This window comes from Bombus pascuorum, chromosome 8, assembly GCF_905332965.1.
Source record: "Bombus pascuorum chromosome 8, iyBomPasc1.1, whole genome shotgun sequence".
Lineage (NCBI taxonomy): Eukaryota > Metazoa > Arthropoda > Insecta > Hymenoptera > Apidae > Bombus > Bombus pascuorum.
The window spans coordinates 16,036,346-16,051,855 of record NC_083495.1 but is presented as its reverse complement, the minus strand read 5'-3'; the positions used below and the strand labels follow the sequence as shown (position 1 = coordinate 16,051,855).

General features: G+C 37.4%; 1 protein-coding gene across 5 annotated transcripts in view; it reads right to left on the bottom strand.

The window, feature by feature from the left end:
• LOC132909898 (pituitary homeobox x) overlaps positions 1-15,510 on the bottom strand; it is a 46,568-nt gene that overhangs the window by 17,794 nt on the left and 13,264 nt on the right. For 2 of the 5 annotated variants that reach the window (XM_060965114.1, XM_060965115.1), the window contains exon 2: positions 3,468-3,706. In XM_060965114.1, the coding sequence (XP_060821097.1) occupies positions 3,468-3,706 (239 nt within the window). Of the gene's footprint in view, positions 1-3,467; positions 3,725-6,791; positions 6,990-15,510 lie in introns of all 5 variants that reach the window. The other 3 variants (XM_060965111.1, XM_060965112.1, XM_060965113.1) reach the window with 3 other exon arrangements.

Sequence of the window (15,510 nt, the reverse complement as noted above, 5' to 3'; positions counted from 1 at the left end):
TTTGTACTTGCCGAACTTGCGAAAGTATTTGAACAGTTTATCGTAGGAAATTTTTATGTATATGCGGTGATTACAGAAAGTATATGCATATATCTATATTTTATGCTATAAAGTATGTGTTTATCGGGTTCTAAGTTTTATCTTCATAGTAACAAATACGTGTCGCGAGTATGAAAGTACCGCCAAACGATACGAAATGTAATGTACTTGGAATTTGATCGATCAATATGTAAACACTAGTAACAAATATAATTTATTACAAAACAGCTAGCGCAAATTGCAGTACAAATTAACCATTTTCTACTTGCCCTCTTGATTTCATTATATATAATTACGTGTTTGCAAGAGTGAAATATATTCTCGGTATTTTCGAAACCTCTAAACGATATTCTGAAGAACATTCACAAACTACCGCTCGTTATGAATTATTTTTCCTTCGAAGAGTTTGAAGTATCGAAAGACCATATTAAAAGACCGCATAAAATTCTTATACTTCGTTTTTCTTCTTTTCCGAATTTTGAAATGTAATAACCCATCACGAGTAGGATATGGTACGCACTATGCTCTGATATCAGTTCTCCTGTAACGTTTTCCCGTAATTCCTTATTCGATGATCAACTTCGACTACCGTTAACCGTGCGTCAAAGCCAAACGAAAGAAAGCGAGCAAAGCGGTGCCTCGATGAAAACGTTAAAATTCGCGAACGCATCGGTGGTTGCACGATAGTTGGGATCCGCAGAATTTTGGTACATGGCGTATAGCGGCGTGGCGGGAATACCGTGCCATGCTCTGTGTGGTTCTATAAATCCAGAAGGGCTTACCGGCGCAAAGCTTCCCTTGTGAGCTGCGCAACCTCACGTGACCTCATACCTGCCCACTTCCATCCCTGTTTCTCTTTCGATCCCTATGTTTCTCGTCCGAGCTCTCATCCACTGATATGACCGTTCCTAAAAGCCTTGCTGAAACGCACGAAACCGCGAGGATTGTCAAGTCGAGAAGCATGTCCCGGTCGCTTGATCCAACTCAAATTGTGCAACGAGACGTGGATTCGTCTCGTTTGCTCGCGTTTTACCCCGAAACGACTGGCGATGAATTTTTTCTTCGTTCACGATACAGAAGGCTTACTTTGCCGGTCCTTTCGATATTATTTTTCCTTTCAGGATTTCTCGTAACTTTCGATATTTAAGTTTATGAATTTATTTGCTCGGTGTCGTGCTTTTTTTTTATTTTTTTAGAGCGCGATGCGATGAGTTAGATAACGGAAGAACGTTTTATAATGTGTTACGGAGTAGTGAAAGAGTTTTATCGGACTTGTGTAGCTACGGCAAATTGGTTAAAAAGTATAGACTTTTAAAGCTTACAGACTCTGACGATCCTTACGAAAATTACTTTCACAGAAGAATTTTTATCTCCGCGACTATTAAACGTGCGAAGTTTTCTTCTTAATTACTTGCAAAATATTTTTCCAATAATTATCGATTTTAATATTGATACGATATAATACGTAAGTTTAGTCGCTTTTGTTATATATATTTTGTTATATATATGTAGTTAACCAAAACTGTAGCTTGGTTCAGTCGTACGGAATGAATAAAATCGAGAGACATATTTGTATTAACTGAAATTAAATCACCTTCCAGAAATCTACAAATAGAAAAGTAGAATGTATATTAGTTTTAATAAGCAGCTGGTCGCGTATTCGATTCCATTAGTTTAAGATTTTCCTTGATATTCATATTTCTCACTGACTAACGTTTGAAATTCTCGTTGTTGAACTTCACACATCAGACGCGTAAGACAAGCAGAAAAATTGACCGCCTACTTCTCAAAAATATCAGGTTCGGTGGGCAAAGAAATGGCATTTTCCGGTCACGAGCCATGTCTGCAGACGCGAGACTGGCGAGACCTCGAGGTATCGGCCAGTAAGAGCATGAATTGTTGCCTTTGTAATCGATACTTCAACGCATCAATGCGCCCATTGTAAGTTTCTGTTGCTACTTCGATCAACTCGATTTCACGTCACCCTGATTCGTGTTCGAGCTCTGACTCGGATCTTTCAGAATGAGTCGAGCAACTCCGTTCACAACGAGGAAAAACAATGCATCGACGCAGATAGATGAATTTCCATTCTTCGAAACTTGTTTGTCCGAAATTAGACGCATGATCGATAGACGTTCGCTCAACCGGTGATAACGCGAGAAAACGCTGATAGCGATGCGTTACCTTCACGCAATAACGAAATATTCATCAAAAATTATCGATTATCTGTACGATTATGTGCGTTCCGTAAAAAATAATTAGTCACGAAATCGATAGACTCGTTGATGGAAATTTATAGGAAGTTTAATTCAAATAGAAATCTTGCAAATCATTCGAATAATCGCGATTATTTAGTGCTCGATGAAATTAGATTTTTTGCAAAGTGTCTGGATTCACCGATTAAATAGCGCTTAACACGATTATTTATCGATATTAATTATTTAAATGAATACTTTCTTATACTGTTCTTTATTACTGATAATATACGAATATTATTTTGCTGTCAATGCAAGTTGACTTATTACTGACTTAAATATTGTATTTGGAATTGACTCATTTTGCATAAGAATATTTTTATCGTGATACTAAATGACGTTTTTTCATCTAGTTATCAATCTTTCGTTACGATCAAATTTCATTCTATAGTATAAGAAAGCTGTCACTTTTTGATAAGAATAGAATTTTATATTACGTATAGTAAATTATGGAAATATCGCGTCTTAACTTTTAACTCTCGTAATGGTTATTTAATATAAGTATACATATGAACACTGCGTAATAGTCGTTTGCTATCAAACTGCACCATGTTTCGCAATGTAAGATTAATTTTTTATTAGTAGCGCTGTAAGCAAGATAAACTCGCTTAGTCCCCGAGTATTCTAGTGATGTATTGTAAATCAATCGAAACAACAGTCGTACTCTAAGTACCGGTTGAACAATTAGCAAAAATAAACGTTCCTTTCTTCGCAGCCAAAATTCGGTAAATTAATATACTTCTTTAATTTAGAAAAATTAAAACGATTCGAAAAAATATTTATCCTTCTCTCTGCAAAAATCGTAATAAACGAAATTAAAAACATTCGATTATCATAAAAATATTATTGAAAATAAGAATTTAATCGAAGACCGATAGAGAATATTTTTCTTCCAGCAAAGCGCAGAAATGGATTTCTCAGCAATATCGCAGAGAAACGTAAGCAATTCGTAGACCGCGAATTTTTATGCATTTGTACAAAATTTGAAAAAGTGTACAGAATGCATGTAATATGCAGAGATCTATAAAATATTCAAAGAAGAGTAAACGTTATAATTTTTCACAGATGAAACAAAATTCCGTTTAAGTTCTTTTCTTGTACTTATATTCGTGAAAATATAAATCTGCATAAAAGTAAATCGCGGTCTATTAATCAGGAATAATCGTCACTCACCCTGACTCGTGGTTCGGGAAGCTTCGTGAACAGACCTATTTCTTCCCTGGTCGACATATCCGGATACCGATTCCTCATGAACAAGGCCTCCAGCTCCTGAAGTTGTTGGGACGTGAAATGCGTCCTCTGCCGCCTTTGACGTTTGTTCTTCTTTCCATCCTTATCGTCCGCGTTATTTACCCCAACTACGCCATCCGGAGAGACCACTCCTCCACCGGCGCCCAATTCGTGTTTCACCTCTGTTGGTGTTGCAACATCTGAAATGTGTTAAAATATCACATTCTCCAGAAAACCATGCCACTTATACTACGAGAATTCGATGTACCATTACGATTAATAAATCGAGTCTCATATTCTGAATAAATCGCACATTCGATGTTGTAACGAGGGAAATGATCTTTCTCGCGTGAAACAACAAAATGTGAGTCACTCGTAGCATAGCGAAATATCTGTCGTTTGTCTCTTTACCCCATTTTTCCCATTACGATATTTAAAGGCTTTCGTAATTAATCGTAATTAATTAAGGGACCACCTAAACGCGAACCGACTCGCGAAAGAACATTACCTTGTTGAATCTTAATTTCGGCAAAATCCATCAACAAAATATTTAATAGCCTAACTCGTTAGATATCGAGATACATAGGTAGATTATACTACATGTGTGTAATACTATACGACGTGACGATCATGGATCGATTAGACCGTTTGATCGGTAATCTCTGCCATGGCTAGACCCTGCCGTTCGAGAATAACACGAATGTGTTTGTCATGACCGTGACAGTGACAGGTGAGGGTATTTCACCCCTGACTCCGCAGGCAGCAAATCGCCAGCTTCCCTTACTCGTATTGACAACCGTGTGATCGATTGCCTCTTTTTTCAAAGAGCACCGCTATCACTGCGTCTGATGATGCCGCTAACTATCTTCTAACTAAGACGACCATTTCTATTTACAGAGGTGGCAACCCAACACGAGGTCGCTCCGATACCAACTAAGTCGCGTCACGAAGAACGTTCGACTTTTTTTTATCACCGTGTTTCAATTTATTCAGTATCATCCTAATCTACCAAGGTTTGTAATGTCGTACATGAAGTTTTACTGTTCTCGTGGAACAAGATATTTTAGTCGCATGACAAAGAGTACACGTTACCAGGGATTGAAGGAATGATATACTTCTTAGGCCATTTTGTATCGTTAATTGCCTTAACACCGATGTTATCGTTGAAAAATATTTGCTTCGTGTTTTATTCAAGATGAATTTAAATTCGTAGGAGAAACGAACGATTTCAGTAAGTTCGATTCCGCCAAACAAAGACTATCGGACAAAGAATTTTCAACGCGCTGCGACACTTTCTCAAAAAAGGAGTAGATGATTGTCAAAATATATCTAAAAACAAGATATATAATCGTATTAGTAAAACGTACGAATATAAAACTTTTAAATATTTATGAAAGAAGAAAAGAAAACACGGGAATTCCGCAAAAAGGAAGTATAGTCAGGAAATAAAGTTAATATAATGATTAGTTATACTTACAAGCTGCTAAATCCAAGTCTAAACAAAGAAATAATTTAACTTTCAAATCCTTTCTTCTTTCAATTTCATTTCGGCTCGTTTTCCATTCGCCAATATTACAAAATACAGACTCCTTGACGCACAAATTTTTCCTCAGTTCGGCCGCAATTTACAATGAAATTTCCCCATGATAAAAGCAGTAAAAGCAATGCATAGTACAACGTATTCTTTCTTCCGGTTATCATAATCCTAGTTCTCATAAAGATCGATCCCCAAAATAATCGGCTAAACTAAAAACAAATTTAAGCGATATTGAAAAAAAAAGAGAAGCTGGTCAATTTATATGCAATTAATTCAGGGAATTAATTCGTCCAAACGAGAGTTAGTCATCGAAGTATGTGGAATTCAAACATCTTTCTCGGCTGACTGACGCGAATGAGAGGAACGTGGTGGACTCGGTCGAAGGAGCACGAGAGGCCTCGCCCTCGTCTCGGGATTACAACGAGTGAAGTGAGATCCGTCCCCGGGGTTTGTTGTTAACCAGGCCCGTAAGACTCCGGGAGATATTTCAATTTGCAGGGATTTGGGGCGGCTGCGAGAGTGCCGGCTAAGTGCCGAACAAACCTGCAAACAAACGACGCCAGCATTTTCCTCGTCTTTCTCCTGCTGCACCCGACAACGGCACTCTCTGTTATCATTTGATTTCACAGTCGTTCGTGAGACGGCAGCTCGGCATCGTTTCCCGCTGGAATCTCCATGCTATCCTACTTGATCGATGCGCGAACCTTTGCCTTTCCTCGCGCAAAGATGACACGCGACTCTATGTATTTGTATTATTTATGTATGTATTATTTGCACAGCAGTTTAATGGATTGAGAATATCGTGTTAAAATAAACTTTTCAGTTGATCGATCGGGGTTACGTAAGCGTATCAGAGAGGCGTGTTGTTTCAAGATTTTTGTTAAGAAGAACGTGTTTGATCGTGATATTAATACAAAGTTTCTTGGCTTTGGATGATTTAACACGCGAGCACATTTTTGTTGATAAAAGCTAGTTAGTATCGTTAGGACGAAGTTATACGGTAACGTTATACAGGAAAATCTGTTATACATGAAAAAGTGGATCGAAAGTACCGAATATATTTTCAAGACAAATTATCTTTAAGATAAATTCGATAGTTTCTCATTCTAGATCTTTTGTTCTTGCTTTCACCAACTCACGTAGTAACGACACTTGCTCAAAGTTATTTCGAAATCTTAAAACGGTACATCTGTGATATTTTCTGTGATAAACGTTTTCATTCGTTGAATTATTCTACAGACCTGTGAAACTGTTAAATCGTGTCTCTTCGACAACTTGCACGTACGTACATCGACTAATTCTACGCATACTAATTCCACGAACTACGAATTCCCCTTACTCGTCGAAAATAACCATAAACGAGGAAAGAACATGCAGAAGCGAGCTAAACTATCTATCTCCTCTATACCACTCTTGGTTACGAGCTATTCTCGTTAACTACTCCGCATCTATTGTCTAAATACATAGTCTACATCGAAATCCAACAATTTTTAATCGAATTTCTATTGTTACGGAATTTCGACTTAAGTGGAAGCAAATCACCTCGAAGACAAACGAATCTAAGCGGAACCACTCTATCACGAAGAAGCGCAACGTCGACGAAGGTTAACGTTAAAAAAAACAAACTGGAAAAAAAAGGAGAAACGTCAAACGAATTGATTTAGTGAAACGAATAAACAGGGAGGAAGGGGTTGCGATAGAGAAGTTGCTCGTAAAGTGGCGAGGCGTACCTTTTCGAATATCCGGCCTGTGTGTCGTGTTCGTGCGGGACCTAGGCTGTGCGGTAGAAAATCCACCGGAGGGTGTCGTGGGTGTCGCACCCGGTGTACTGGGGTTGCTGCCACCGGGAGTGTGAGCTCCGTGACCCGTCAAATCGAGCCTCGCCAAACCCCCGGTCACCTCGTCCCGGAAGTCGCCCTGTGCCCATACTGCAAAACGCATCACACCCTCTTGCAACATCGTCTAAGCTCTCCGCAAGCTTCGCTATTTACTAACTTATTTCGTTACTAATCCGGAATCCCGTGGGGTCAGTTTCGGCCCTTCTAAGACGACAAAGGTGTTCCCTCGAGCGGCAAAGTGGGAAAGAAGAGTAACGAGGCAAAGGTTCGTCGAATATTTGAAAAAATGTAAACGATCCTGCCCTTTTGTCTATTTTTCTTATCCAAGCGGATTATCTTATCTTCGCCTCTTTTAGTTTCTTAATAAATCTTTTATACCGAGATATGTATTAACGCGAGGTAATTTTATTTGATTTCATTTTCCAGAGATCTAACCGCAAGATCTAATCGAACATCCTGATTGCCAATGGACGTAGAATTTTAAAGGAAAATTCTATCTTTTGGAATTCCGTCTTTCCTCTTACAATTTCTCCTATTTCTTCTCGTTTTATCCAAACAAATTTTCTGTTTTTTGATACTTATATATCCTTCTCTTCCATATCTTTGTCCTGCTGAATAAATGTTGGGTCAATACGAGCCAGTCTTATCCGATTTCATTTTTGTGACTTTCCTGATTTATTTACGTGCTGGTGTTACGATTACCAAATTCTTCAATACTCTTTTCCATTCTACGGCGTATAACATTTATCGACCACTTCGATGTTCGAGAATTTTAGTAAAAAAGCGAGAATCGTTCAACTGGTATCGGTCGTTCGTTTAGTGTCGCGAGAAAGAATGCAACGAACGTTACAAGTAAACTACATACACTGTAACTTCCGAAGGCACAAAACTATCGAACAAGCACAGAAACACCTACCAGTCTTTGCAACTGATCAACGACAACAAACGGTGGCGTAGCCGGCGTAAAAATATTCGATTCACGCTGACAAAACATCGTTTCGAATGGCAGACTCGTGTTTTCGTTCCCAACAAGCGTACGTGAAAAATCGCGCGTATAAAAACGCACTTCACAGCCCGAGAACCCCGACGAAGCACTATTTTGTCTCGTAATTAACAGCAGCATACTTTTCCCTCGCGTTATTTATTCACATTGGGTGCTCCACCGCCACAGGAAAATAAAAAAAAAAAGGAGAAAAGGATAGAGAAGAAAAGAAAAGAAAAAGTTGGTTCGGCTCGAACGAGCGGTAGTCGAGAATAGGGCTGGCGAGAGTGAGCTGTCGGTGGTAGCCAGCCAGCGGAGAAGTTAATCGGCCAGGCCGTTTAGTTTCGCTCCGTTTAGTTATATTTGGTTTCCACGGGGGCGGCAAAGGAGGAGGGAGGCGGTTCACAATTAGTCGGCGCGTAACTCGGGCTCTGATTTAGTGTCACGAGCCAGCCACGGACCACGAAAACGCGCGTGTCACTCTTCCAGGATATTGCCAACCGTGTTACGAGCTACTGCGCGTGTTGGCTGTCTTCGAGACGCAGTCCCAGTGAGAGACGCATGTACCGTATGGACCAACAAGGATATTATTCACCAACGTTTGAAACGTAAAAACAGGCGCAGACTGCTTGCATCCGCGAGATGCCACGTTAAATACTCGAAACAATTTGGCAATTTCAACAGTTTGTCTCTCTAAACGCTTCGAGTATAGTTCAAACGCATCCACAGGGAAGAAACGTCCGTCGATGTTGCATTTGTCGAACTTTCGCCGAGGTTTCGCCGTTTCAGTTGTTACCGCGTTTGATTTATACGGACGTTTGCAATTTTGATTAATACGTTTGACTCGAAGAAGATTTATCGTTTGTGCGAGTTAGTATCTCCTACGTGTTACCCCTTTAATAGTACATTTTCTACATTTTCTAGGAAGACTCTGTTTTTATATTTGCTTTTATATTTTATATCTTTAACAGAGCGATGAAAACATATGGAAAATAAGCTTCGCAGAGAAATAAATGTATAACTCTAATTTATTATTTCGTTAATTTAATATTTCGTATAATCTCCTTAACGTTTACTCAGTTCAGAAATTCAATTACAAATTCACTATCGTACAAAGTGTTTTTTATTTATAGCTACGTATCCACGCGGGTTATTACGTAACTAGTTTTTAAAATTTCCTGAGTTTCAATTTGCGATTTGTATCTATGTCGATATTGTACGTATGTTCTAAAAATATAAATATTACGTATCGAGTGGGGTTCGAGATACAGATAGAGAATGCGTTAAAACTTAACAAAGGAGCGAGTAAATGCACGTATCCGATTATCTGAATACGATTTAATTAATTAGATCAATAAACGCAATCTCGTTATACATACGAATTATCAATTTGTCCAAATTATTCCGCTAAATAGAGTTGCATTTTATAGTAAACATTGCACAGCTGGTTTGGTTGATTAAAAAGGATAATCGTTAATTTTTGAGAATGAGCATAATTGAGAAGTTACGAGTGTAGCCATGTCTGGTTCACAAATGCCGCGTTGTTAATATAATCCGAGAAAAGTTGCTTCGTTTAAAAAGAAGCGAGAATATACTTTATAAAGTGGATTACGATTATTTAAATACAACTAAATTTTCTTAGAAGCTTAAACATGAAAGAAGATTAAACGTATCTGTCGATTAATCCTTGACAATTATTCTCAAGTTTAGAATTTACTCATAACGTTAGTAGTTATAATAATTGTCGAAGAAACTATTATAACTCGTAAGACAAATTTAATTGTTTAAATATAAATACGTTTTATCATGAACTTAGATACAAAAAACGATTAAATACGTTTATAAATCATTACAACGTCCCACACTGTAAATTCGAACAATACGTGGATTCAAACGCTGGCTGACGTAAGCACGTTTAAAAAGAAAGTGAAAATGGAACAGGAGATAGATGGAGGAAAATAAAGAAGGAATTTGGGAAGAAGATCTATCAATTTCACTCGTCCTTAAATTATTAAATCCGAGTCCTACTGTTGAAAATGACAACGTGAGTTCGCGCTCGCCCTCCATATGCAGATGCGCTGGTTACAAAAAACAGTAACTAGAAGATTGTTCTTTTGTTGTTTTCGTTAATTGTTTTAGGATGTTCTTTTGTTTTTTCCCCTTAGTCCATGTACGTGTGTGCAGTAAAGGTTTTTCGGCTCAGAACGATGCGATAGATTTATCAATACAATATAACAATAACTATTGTGATCCTACCTCTGAATATAGAAATAACAACACCTACGATAAATAGATATAATATAAATATCCAACGAAATTCATCTTCGAGGAGTAAAAAAGACTTTCTTCTACCAGTTACTATAGATATATACGTTATTTCCAACATCTACAAAGCATCGTCATCTTGTCCATCTCCAATTATTCGGTGTTTCTCGAAAACACTGTTTCTGCTAGAAAATACGCAGTTAACGTTGTACGTGTGAAACAATAATTTTACAACATTCCTTATCGCGATTCGCGATCGATAAGCACGATCGAACGAAAGCGCAGTCGATTCATATTTTTCACGATCATCGTTGCACAACGCTCTCTGCCTTCATTAAACTGACTCACGTTCTTCCAACGTTGTATTCACGACACAACGTTAACGATGTTGAGTCGTTGAATCGATGCAACGGTCGATAACATTGTTATCATTTTGAAGCGTTTTCTATGTATCAGGAACGTTTTCTCCGTCATTTTTTTCTTGCAAATGAACAATTCCGTGAAATTGGCCGATAAAGTTGCCTGTTAAATAAACTGCACGAAATAGTTTCTTTTAATTTACAAGTCCGCAAATAGATCGGTTGTCTGTTTGATCGGCTAACGCGGAGAACACGTGTAAAGTGCTACGAATGGCCATACGAGGATAAGCTTCATCTTGCTGATGCGATGGTTAGGTGGTTTGTTTGTCAAGGCCAGTCCCCTAAGAGAAGCGGTCGTACCGCAGTGATGTCGCCGTTATCGGTGATGCCTCCTCGGCAAACAGCATCTGAGAGCTCGAAACATGGATTCCGTGCTACTTATCACGATCCACGTAACAGAAGAATGCAAACGATGTAACACGTTGTAAATAAACGGCTAACAGGCGAAGGGACACGATGATGACTCGTCGTGAGTTCGAAAACAACTAGCAGCTGATTTCGATACGTCGACGTATTTTTCTGAAAAGATAACGCTTTATAGAACTTTATAAGTTCTATACGACGAGTCGAAAATCACGGAGACGTGAGTTAAGACTTTAGCGATTAGAAAATGTAATTAACGTAAAGCGAAAGGAGATAATATAAATAACAAATTGGAAGAAATTTGTTAGATTCGAAAAGAGCAGCTTGAAAGAATAGCGAGCGACAATTTATAAATAAATAAAATATAGAGTAAATAAATTTAGAACAATAGTAGGATAAACAAATAAATCTTTCGAGAGATAAATGAAAGTTTGAAAAAAAAGAAATGGAAGACGATTTATAAAGAGATAAAGAAATTGGAGAGAAAAAATTAACATATCGTAGGTAAGTAATGCGAATTAATTTTTTCTTCTGGAGTATTTATTTGAAAAAATGAAAGATCTGGAAGTTGGAAAAATTCTATGCTGTTAAAGATTTTCGACGATATTATTGGACGCGTTAAATCCTAAAATACACTCAAAATATTGCAATCAAAAAAGAAGACGATATTTATTTTTTTCTTTCTTTTTCTTTCTTAAATTCTTTAGATTCGAGATTTCGGTTCTTAAAATAATAAACACACGACACACGGGGTTTTCTGTCACAATTACCTCGTGTAGATTCTATTCTTCGCGCTTGTTGTGTGATCGTAAACATCTGAATAATCCTGTGCATATCGGGTAACAGCGAGAAATTTCGAAATTGACGAAGAATACATAACGTTACGTCGGTTCACCCACTAAAAATGTATTTTTCGTTGCTGTTTTGATAAAACCAGTGTATACCACTGAAACTTCCTCGTTCCGAAGTTTGTATATTATTTCAAGATTAGAGTTAATCTTATAATCTACATCCTGATCCGACACACGCTATTCAAACGGCCTACTCAACCCGCTGAAATTTATAGGGCCTCCATTTTTCACGTTTCAATACCTTGCCGCTCGATGGTGTAGCACGATCTATTTTGTGCATAAGGTTCTTCTTTTCCGAGAAACGATATCGTATTAAAGAAATTGTTGCAATAAGAATCGTAAAATGTACCAACGATACGTACAAATCGAAGAATGGAACGTATGCACGTCGAAAGGCGTGTTTGTAATATTCGTAAATCGTACATTTAGTTTGAAAACGTTGTTTTTGACAATTTTTGAAAATTTGAAAAGGTCGTGACAATATGAAATTCGTTGTATATCTCTTTCAAGAATTTTCTCTTCGTTCGTTTATAAGGTATTATGCGTGAAGAATTTATTCGCCGTATTTATATGTACGTAGTATGTGTATTATATATGTATCTTCTTCAAGATCGAAGAAGATATGACAACACAAGGATGATAAAGTACTAGATTATGTAACATGTATAAACGTAATACATTTGTCGTATCAAAAATTAATTTTGTCCTCAACGAATCGTTAGCTTCTTCTCCGGCAATAGGAAAATTTTACGATTACGGTTTTATTCCTTTCTATTCAATTTCAATTTTTCTTTGAACCAACTGTCGCGAATAATTCTTTCTTTCGTACGTTTCGCTAATTATACCATTTTCTACTATTAACGTAAGATGATGGAACTAAGATACGCAAATATTTCAAACGCGTATTAAACTAAAGTATCAAAGGGTATTATAGGATTGGCAAATGCGTGTACTACGTTGTGAAAATTGGAAAATAAAGTCAAATTAGAAACGAATTTTTTCGATGCAAACTCGGTGTAGGATAGAATGTTCGTTACGAACAAAGGTTGAGAATGTTCGGTTTGGTCACGTATGACGTTCCAAGACAAAGAGCTATTATGACTCCTTCCTATATATTTTGCTCGATATATTCTCCAATATAGTTCCCACGAGATCTCCTGCAGAGTTCTTGGAGGCTTAACATGTCGTATCGTTTGACGGTTCTACTGTTCGTTGCTATGGATTCGTGGCAGAGTTACACGAGACGTGAAAACGGAAGATCCTCGAAGGGCGAAATGTGGCCAAAAACTATCCTACCCTTTCCTGTCAAACAATCGACATCTATATTGGTCAGTGGCTCGTAGATATTTCGTTCTGTCCGTTTACCAAGAAGATCGTATATTGATCCTGGATTCTCGCGAATTTCAAGAAGAATATAGAAATGAAAAATATTAAATGCGAATGTTTCGGTTTTAATTTGAAAATATAGTTTAACGAAATATTGCGATATATATTAAATTACAAGTTATATTTAACGCGACAAGGAAAGTGATATTCCCGTGAAACTTTTATATTGAAATTAAAAATATCTTGTACCTAATCTAGAGAAATATCGTTCAAATATCGTTTAATTTACGATTAATGATATAATCGTTCTGAACAACAAAATAAATATTCTTGTCAACTTTCTTCTTCTTATAAAATATAAATATCTCTGAATGGAAGGAAAATAAAGTAGTAAAAATCATAATTAGGATATTTCTGTGTTTTATAATCGGTTTTATTCGATACTTATTAAACGTTATATCTGTTTACTGTTTTTGCGATAATAATAAATTTAAAAAGTTTCGTTCCTTTAAATATTATTATGTACTATACGCCTTAAAATTTGGAAACATTTATTTCTATCTTCAATTTTTCGTTCGGTGAACCCTATCCATAAAACTTTATGGAGTACGAAAACTTCTTTTCTTCTTTCGAACGTGCTACTATAAAATATTCAAATTTATGACACTATAATGTAGTTACCAAAGAAATATTCACTCGAAACAAAGGAATTTATATTCAGTGGCTTATCAGTTTGCGATACTACCTTTTTTCCTCTTTTCAGTAAATTTTAATACCTCATAAACAACAAATACACGCAATTTTCACCCGATGATTTTCCTTATTCTCTCAATTTTTGATACGTGATAATTCTTACAATTTTCGTAATTTTCACACAATAATTCTATATTCCAATATTTCGAAAATTTCTAAACTTGGATTCAATGGGATGTCGAAACAATTTTATGCCACGATATCCCACAAACGCAGAACGAAGAAGTGAAATTTCCACAATCCAGCGAAAAGTGACGATTGTTTCAATTTTCATACTGTAATTTACACACTTGCCGATTCTTCCACGTTCCGATATTGCAAAAATTTCCAAACTCGAACTCGACCCAGCCCTGGACAAAGATTTTCACAAACAACGAGAGAGAAAAATTTCCACAACGAAGTAAAATCTATAAGCGACAAGCTTTCGTACGATAATTCAGACACTTGCTCTAAAATTCTAAAAATTTCCAAACTGAAATTCAACCAAGGAGAAACGTTTATTCGACTTAATTTCCGAACGATAATCAACTCGTTCGCCTTTATATTCCAATGCTACAACAATTTCTGAACTTAGAACCAAGCCGATCTTCGATCGATTTTCTGCCCAAACTTTTCCACGCGTAACCAACGAGCGATAATTTTCTCAATTTTCACACGATAATTCACGTAGCCTGGAGCCTTCGACCTTACCCAAATTTTCGGTAATTTTCTTTCTGAGAAAGAAGGCTTCGTAGTGTGGTGTCCCGTTGCGTGTCCTGGTTCGCACGTGTTTTCACACGGAGAAAAAATCGCGCGTCGATGGGAGGAGGGTGAGATATCGTGGTGGACGAGCAAGAAATAAAGAAATGCAAGAGAGGCGAACGAGGAGAGGTAACCAGGGGTCTGCGTGGACAAGTTGTAACTCACAAATTTATTACTTTCCCCGTGACTTCGAGTTATTTTATGCCAAAGACAAACCGGCTGGCTCGGCGCGACGAACGCGAAGTGCCGAGGAACGACGAAAACGAATATCTCAGCTGCTTCGTCGCGTTTTTACGCCCGCGGGATATATTAGTGGATCGCTAATCCGCACGGATTTTACGGGACGACTGTGCATGCGACCGTCGACGTCGGCGTCGACGAAGAAGACAGCGTCCCCGTGATACCGCCACGTTCTCGACTCGAATAAACTCCATTGATTTCGTTTCATATCGAAAGAATTTGCTCAAAGTTCTGTTTGTTGATTTCATTAAATTAATAATAATTTACACGATGATAAGTGTAAGTCGATAAGTTAATAAAGTATCGAAATTGTAATATTTTTATGTGGGTTATTCTTCAACCCTGTTGCATCCTTTCAGCCATTTTTGATAGAGTTGTATTCTTTTCTAACGTTAAGAAGTTTGTTTGTTATATCGTTGGAATACAACGATATTACACGCATAGGCACAAATGCTCTTACACAGACACCGACACAGGCATTTGAACAGGACACTTACACAGGTCATACTCGTTACTGTATAGAGAGTGGGGTTCAAAATATTTAAGGGATCATGGGTCACTACCTACGTCTAGCCTGAGAGTAACTGGCCAACTGTCAACAATCTGCATACGTTGTAAATTATACCATATCACTCGCTTATATACGTTTGGTTCTGCAGTTCTGTTTCATA